Source organism: Condylostylus longicornis, unplaced genomic scaffold (assembly GCF_029603195.1).
Source record: "Condylostylus longicornis isolate FDR11 unplaced genomic scaffold, ASM2960319v2 ptg000304l, whole genome shotgun sequence".
NCBI classification, from domain to species: Eukaryota; Metazoa; Arthropoda; class Insecta; order Diptera; family Dolichopodidae; genus Condylostylus; species Condylostylus longicornis.
Window position 1 is genome coordinate 96,430 of NW_026578268.1, and position 8,571 is coordinate 105,000.

General features: G+C 26.3%; 1 protein-coding gene across 1 annotated transcript; it reads left to right on the forward strand.

Moving 5' to 3' along the window:
• The first annotated feature begins 2,772 nt into the window (after positions 1–2,772).
• LOC129616835 (heat shock protein beta-1) lies at positions 2,773–6,109 on the forward strand. The gene is made up of 5 exons (XM_055532382.1): positions 2,773–3,001; positions 3,058–3,139; positions 3,640–3,724; positions 5,373–5,468; positions 5,529–6,109. Exons 1-5 carry the CDS (start codon positions 2,905–2,907, stop codon positions 5,724–5,726), a joined length of 558 nt encoding a protein of 185 aa, XP_055388357.1. The 5' UTR covers positions 2,773–2,904; the 3' UTR covers positions 5,727–6,109.
• The last annotated feature ends 2,462 nt before the right edge of the window (positions 6,110–8,571 follow it).

Genomic DNA, 8,571 nt, shown 5'->3' on the forward strand with positions numbered 1-8,571 from the left:
CTCAATAGAAATGCAAATAGGCAAAAATCATATATTTCGAAAAAAAGAGCAATAAGAAAAAAATGATTCCTCAGAACTGTTTTTTCGCCAAATATGAAAATACATACTCATCAGTTTTAACAGATCCATTCAGAAAAAAGACGGATCTAATTCTTTAGGAATGTTTTTTTCGCCATAAATTGAAAAGCATGTGCAATTTTAACGGATACATTCAGAAAAAAGCAAGGCCTTGATGTCTTTGTTATGTCAAGGTTTAGTCGATAATTTAAGAAAAAATGCAAAAATCCAATTGAAAAACTGAAATATCCTTTTAATTTTCATTATATAGAAAATGCAAAAATCTTATTGGAAAAATTGAATAACCATTAGAATAAAGGAGAATTCGTAATTAATATTGAATAAAAAGTGAGATAAAAAAACGAGATTACAAGATTTTTGGTATGTTAACATAAAAGGTTTCCCTGGAATAAGAAAGTTTTTAAAAACGTTTAAAAACTTTATAAAATCATAATCATAAAAATGAGAGAAAATGATGACATTCTTTAAAGTGTTTTGAGGTTCTTCTGAAAACGCAGTATGCGTACGCATTTCTAACTTAAAACTAAAAAAACTTTTTCGCATTGATTGACAACTGCAAAAAATTGTCATTTGTTTTGTCGTAGTAAAAAAGTTCTTGCAAATCTTTATCTAAGTCATATTTGAAAATGCAGTTCTACCAATAGTACAAAATTGAAGTTGTTATTTTTTAGACATAAAAAATGGATTTAAGGAAAAAATTAATTAAAAATTATAAATTCGAATATCTTACAGAAGCAAATCGAGATAAGAGTTTAAACTTACGCTAATAAATCTTCTATATCATCATCGTCCATCTTGCTTAATATTCAATTTAAGTTAGCGCAGTTAGAAAATTAAAAATGCGATGTTGCGTGAAGTTTCTGAAATATCTTAATTGCAGTTGTAGTTTTCAAAATGGCTGCTACTGCAGTTCTGAATTTTTAAAAACACTGCTTTGTAGTTGAAGCAGTTCTTATTAAACAAATGTGCTGCAATTTAGTACTAAGTTAGAACTGCATTTTCAGAAAGACCTCAAGTTATGTAAAGTAAAATTTAGTGTTTTAAAAATTTTTAAAATTTTACAGCTGTCGAAACATATGTTTTTCTAGGTTATGTCAGATGGTTTTATTTTTGAAAAAAAAAATTTCCATTTTTTCTTTTTGAGCAAAATTTCCCCATTTTTTCTTTTCTCTTGGATTTCAATATGTATTATTATAACGTATCTATGAATTAATAATAATTATTTTTTCGGTCATGTTTAATTTTGAACTTGTTATTCAGTTTTGGACTTCAAACCTGTGCTAATAAATGGATTTTTCATTTTCCGTAGTCTTAAGTTAACACTTATAGCGTAATCCTCTGTCACTTTTTCAGCGCTGAATCATTGACTTGAACACTGAGCGTGTAACCTTGGGCTATTATGTATAAATCAAAGTATATCTACTTATAAGTAGTTCGACTCTCCGTTTACATCACACTAATGCAATCACTCACCAATATTTGTATACAAAAAATTCCCTCAGTTAAGAGTTAAGCAGTATACCTTCTTATTTTCATTTTTATACACATAAGAATTTTTGGGAGACGAAAAGAGTATGCAATAGATGTCAACCTGTTTTTTTATAATGTATTTTGAAAGGCGACACTTTATTATTTGCTCGTATATAAAGTATAAGGAAAAATATTAAGAATTTTAAAAGCGACACAATAATTTCTGTAATTCATTCCAGTACAAGGTGGTAAAAAAGGTGTATTCATATTATAAAAGCGAAGCGGAAAAAAAGTGAAAAAATTTAAATAAAAAAAATTATTATAATTTATATGAAAAATAATAAAAATAAATTTTAAAAAGACGTATAATATTAAAAACAATTTTAAGTAGTTGTGAAAAAAAATTTTTTTTTTATAATAATGGGTAAACATTATTTGAAGTGTTTGGGATGTAATATTGTGTGTGAGGCAAAAAAGCCGACACGAAAATTTCATTTGTTGCCAAGAGATGTGGAGAGGTAAATATGTACTTTTGAAAATATTTTAAATTTTTAGTGTTAAGCATTTGTTATTAATAATTATTATTAATAAATAAAATAAATAAATTATTATTAAATTTTTTATTTTTATTTCAATCTTAATACATTTAAAACATATTTCCTATGAATCGGTAATGATTATATTTCATAAAGTATTAATCAGTACGCATACACCTTTTTTCCTTTATAAGTTACTTTACTTCTATGTCACTACCTGATACTGTGTATCTACTGTACCAGGTACATGCATGTGTACATTCAGACATGAAATTTCAAACTCTTTTGCTTTCATACATTCGAATTTTTTACCCAACTTTAAAAAATGAAAAATAAATTTTGTTATCATCAAAACAAAAATAACATTTTTACCTAACTTAATTTAATTTTATTTCAGTTCATTGTTTTTGATACATTCGTTTGTTTTCAATATTTTGTTCCTTTCTTGCCTATACAACTCTTATTACCATATATTTCTCAAAAAAAAAATGGAATATTTTAAGAATTTGGAAGCAAGATGAAAAAGAAAACTAGCGGAATGGAACGAGTCGAATTACTTATTAGTAGATATACTTTGGTATAAATTTTGACAAATAATTTTAGCAAATTATTCACATACGTTATTCATATTGGCAACGATTACCAAATGTCAGTGTAAAAGTCGAAAGTGTAACAGCTAAAAATAAAGTGTGATTCATTGCTGTCGACCTGTAGTAAAATAATTATATCTTGGAAAAAATAAATTATTTAGTTGTGTAGAGGGTGTTAGTTTGTTCAAACTGCTTCTTTAAATTTATCCTACAAAAAAAGAAAAATAAAAATGTCGGAAGGAGTTAAAAGAAATATTCCAATAAAATTAGGAGATTTTAGCGTTATCGATACTGAATTTTCTAGTATTAGAGAAAGATTTGATGCCGGTATATGTGTATTTTAAGTTGCAGCGATATACAAAATTAATAAATTTAATTTTTAGAAATGAGAAAAATGGAGGAAGAAATGTCTAAATTTCGACACGAATTGATGAATCGTGAAGCGAATTTTTTTGAATCAACGAGGTGAGTTCATATTACCTATTTTAAGAAATAAATTCTAAATGCAACTAATATTGGCACAGTCATCATTGTGTTCACGATATTTTGTGTGGGTGCAAAAATTTGAGTCAGTAGGAGTTTTCTTAATATGGCATTCAAATGTTTAATAATATTTGTATCTAAATATGTATGAAGTATTATTTTAATGCTCATTATTGAATTATACATTTTTAATTATTAATTCGAAAATATAATATGGTATATGTATTAATGTATATGTATACTATATAATTTAGTATGAAAATAATTGCCCATAGATTGTATTTATATCTAATACTGTTGTTAAAATAATGTTTCCAGCCACTTCAAATAAATTTTTGGTTCTAAACCTTAAAACTTTTAGGTTTTTGAATAGTAGATCAATGTCATAACAAATGCTGCTAGATTAATTTACGTTTTTATGTCACAAAAAAAAAAATTTATAAACAAAATTCTTAAACATATATCACTTTTGTACATTGCAGCTCCTCAAATACTCAAAATAATACAGCATTAACTCAAAGACCGAAAGCAAATTATATGTCAGATCTGAACTCCCCACTGATACAGGTAATATACACTCATATATGTAACTATATTATTTATATGGTGAATAGCTCTCTATCTACCTAATTTCTCGCAGTTATTAATTTTCATATAGGTAACAATACAATACATTATATTTAAAAAAGTAGATAATATAATTTCATAATATTTTACGTACATAACTAAAAATTTAAAAATAAAAAAGATTCTGATCTGAATTTTTATATTAAAAAAAATCGTACAATTTTTTTTTCCTTTAATCATAATGAGTTTAAATAAAAGTTTAAAAATAACATTTTTTTGTAAAAATTGAATGAAATATTTCAACAACTTTTGAAAAAGAATAGAATAGTCTTACAAGTATGTTTACCAGAGAAAAATATAATTGTCGTCATGTGTTTATTAGGAGTTTTGTTCCGACAAAAATTTAGATATAATTTACTGTTTAAGTATAAATGCCCCGCTTCATTAAATATAATCGTGAATTAATTATATAAGAAAATGCACTTATTTAATTATAATATTTCATTTTATGTATCGAAAATTTTATGTACTGGGCAAAAATTTATTGAATGCACCTTTATCATTATTCTGGGATTTAAACTTGGGATGTTTTCTTTTCGCAGTTAAATAGCCCAAAAAAGTTTTCAATGGTGTTTTACCCGAAATACCAAAAATGTAGATATCAGGCTCTGATTACAAAACCCTAGATATGGAGATACCATTTGAAAAAAAAATTTGGAATTTTTGGAATAAAGCATAGTTTTGACATTTTTAGAATATTGTCATTTAAAATTTGCGACACTTTCCGTATGAAATAATACAATTTTTTATAAATAACTGTATTATAACTTATATTATGCATATATAAATGTCAATTTAATTCAAATATTAACTTCTTTTAGGAACCTAAAAAGGAAAAGCGAAAATTTAGTGAAATGGTTTAAAAAATTAGCACTTTTAAATGTTGCTACTAAGTATTACATAGCAAAAATTTTAACATATTTTTCTATATCAAATTAGATATACAATTTCCCAAATGTTTTTAATCATGCGTTAACTTGTATGAAAATAATACATACTTATGTATGAATATTGACAAAAATATGAAATATAGAAATGAATATGTGCAGATGTTTCATTTTCAACTTGAAACGTATAGTTTCAAAAGCTATCTAGATTATAATTATTATTTTTTTGCATTTTTCTTCAATTTATTTTTAAATTCTATTTTTTATTCAAAAATTTTACTCTGCAATTCAGTACCCTTCAATTTGGAAGACAAAAAGGGTCTGCGTTGATTTTTATGAAATTTAAATTTTAAATTTAAAGAAATATGTAGAATTTGTAGTGCCAAAAAAATTGTTCAGTATCCTTCAAACAAATAAATTTTGATGCACCCTCCATTTAAACTCCATGTAAATTTGGAATTTATTTTTGATTTGCTCTCTGAGCTTGATGGGCTGTAGATATATATGGCATTACGTGATATTAATACCTATGTGGTATGTATGTATTGTGATTGTGTATCTCGCTTTTTTGTCAATCAGATTTTTTTTAGACCCTTTGAAATCTACATTCTCATTTTTTAAATTGGATTTTCTTATTACTCAAAATATCCTCAGACTAATAAATAAAATAGAAATAAGATCTTTTTTATTATTTTAAACAGGAAGATGGTGAGAGCAAAGTATTGAAGTTAAGATTTGATGTTAGTCAATATGCCCCCGAGGAGATAGTTGTTAAAACTGTTGACAATAAATTATTGGTAACAAGTTTTGATTTTAAGTAATTATTAATTTCAAGCTACATAAATTGTTAATGACAGGTTCACGCAAAACATGAAGAGAAATCTGATACAAAAAGCGTCTATCGCGAATATAATAGAGAGTTCCTCTTGCCCAAAGGAGTTAACCCAGAAGCAATTAGATCTTCTTTAAGCAAAGATGGTGTTTTAACAGTTGATGCACCTTTGCCACAGCAGTTGACAGCAGGCGAAACTATGATTCCAATAATGCACAAATAAAATAGATAATTTAATAACAACGAAAAATTTTTAGATTGTTTTTATATCTTTTAGTGCTGTAAATTCAATATCAAATTTTTATAAGCATTTATCTCATTCAGCGCAATAAAATTTTAAATTATTTTTTACAACAAATAATTAAAAAAAACTTTACAGTGAATTTAATACTAAATAAAAGTAACATTTTTTCTACATTTTGCATTGATTTCACATGGGTTGAATTTGCATGCACGTTTTTTTACATTTTGGAACAAGTTGCGTGTTGTAATTTAAAATTTCATGTTTAAATTAATGTTTCTATTTATAACATTTTTTAGTTTTATTAACCATATTCCTTAATTTCATAAATTGCTTAATAAAATTCGTTACTTAGTTACAGTGTTTCTTTTGCAATACGTCTTTTTTTTTAATTTTAATTGCTTAATTTAAATTTACTGCAGAGATGTTAATGAGGCATATATGATCTTCGTTTCTTGCCCATACTCTGGTAGTTGCGTCAAATGGTAAACGTAATATGAAGTGACACCATTTCTAATAGGAATAATTTGGAGCTCAATATGGGTTTCTCTAGGAGGCTTTATTACAGGTTTAATAGACCAATTTTAGAAAGGGCTAAAAATTTTTAATCTTGTTCTTCGTGGTATGAATTAGTCGGATACGCTTAGGCTGTCTCTTTATGGGAGTACGTTGTTGTAGGGTAGTTTTCAATATATTTTTATTAATTCGAATTTCTTACATAGAAAATCCGAGTAGCTTAAAGTTGGTTGAACCTTTCAATGTTCCGCGTCATAGTATGGACTATATGAAGTATGAGCCGGTGAAGCGTATTTTGCGCAAAGCTAACTTGAATTCGTTTGTTTTTTTGCATCAACATAAGTAAGAGGGTGCTAAAAGTTAGACTATACGGCAGCATTAATTTTGTTCAAGTTATTCTTAATTAACACAGTAGTTTTTCCCTCTTGTATTTGGCTGTTTAATTTTTAATTTACTTAATATTAAATTAATACTACTAATATGTATTATTTTTGCTTGCCCTTTTGTTTTCTTATCCATCTGTAAATTATGACGATTTTAGTTATAGTTAGAGATATCCCCGTTTCTTGGCTAAGTAATGTTTATTTTATTATACTAAATGTTTTTACAAAGCCATCGTCTGATACATCACGTCTAAGTCCTATTCTAGTAGTCGAAAATGCGATAGTTGAAGTGGTAGCGACTTTTTGACGTGGTTGCAAATTTCAAAAAAAAAAAGAATTTATGGAAACTACACAAGAATTTGAGCTTTGTTTTCATATTCACAACTTTTTTTGGACAATTTGTATTTCAATTTCTTGTTTGCTTTCATTATCACATTCCATTGTCGAGGATAATAAGTTTATTGGAGGAGTGGCGGAATATTTCAAATTGAAAATTTGATAAATACCCTCATAAAACACTACTGCAGTTTTTTTCATATAATCGGCTTAGTGCAACTTTGGTCATACATTTTTTGAATTGAGAAATCCGCGCTTGTAATTTAGCAACATTTTATTTTGGACGCTGTACGATGATTTTTTCAATTTTTTCCACTAGCTTTATTATAGCCTTTAACTTTTTAGCGAAAATTTTTAGTTCATTTCAATTCAAGTTTACATATGTACATAAGCCGAAATTAAACTTAATTGGACTAAGAAATTTGACTAAAATTTGAAGGTTTTTCTTATAAAACATATACATATTTCAGTTAATGATATAGTGATTTGGTCTTAAAGTTTGTAGTTGTAACTATTTGAAGGAGTGAATACGCTCGCACAATAATATTAATGAATAATGAATATCTCAAACGCAAAAAGTAGTGATGAGAGCTATCAAATATTCATTATCGAATAATTCGAATTCTTATGAAAAATGTATCATTGAAAGTAATAGTTATAAATTTAAAATTTCATACTTTGTTATACGGTACATACCTATTCAGGGAGATACACAATATGATGTTGTAACATGTACTCCGTTTATATGATACACTCGTTTGTCTACAATATTTTGTTTCTTTCTTGCCTACACAACTCTTATTACCATCTACTTCTAAATAAAATGGAATATTTTAGGAATTTGAAAGCAAAATCGAACGAGTCGAACTATTTATCATAGATATATGTACTTTTATTCAAACGCTCGATAGTTCAAAACGTTCGATTGTGTCCATCATCAACAAAAACACCGCCTAACTGTAAAAAAACTTTTTAAACAAATGGTTATACCTACTACGTGTTATGTACGCATTTCCTTATAATTTGGTATTTAAGTGAAAGTATATTTGCACTTGTACATATATTGTATTTCTAACAAACATAAATATTTTCTAAAATTTTTCTCATCAAATATCTTTTTCTTCTAAAATCACAAGCCAAACATCGGAACTAGTCCCATACATTAGGACTATAAGGTATAAGAAAATTTTTAAAAACTTATAAAACCCAATTTATAAGAATTGAACTAAGACCTGATGTTACCGTTTGCGTTTACTATTAAGACTCATACACAGGCAGGGCCATTTTATAAATAGATTACTCTTGTTTACCTGCTAATAAAATTTGAAAGAAGTGCACAACAAAATGTTTGAAGCACTCAATATAACATGTTTGAAATAGTTTTATTAACATGTGAAATAAAATAATATTCAAAAATAAAAAAATATTTAAATCCGGTCATAAAAATATATGATTGTTTTTTCCAAACATTTTAAATATTTTTTTTCTTAGTTAGTTGATATAAATGATAGTAAGTTTTTAATATTTTTTCAAATAAAAATAGAGGTAAAATTTTGAAGTTTATATGAAATTTGCATTTGACAAATAATATT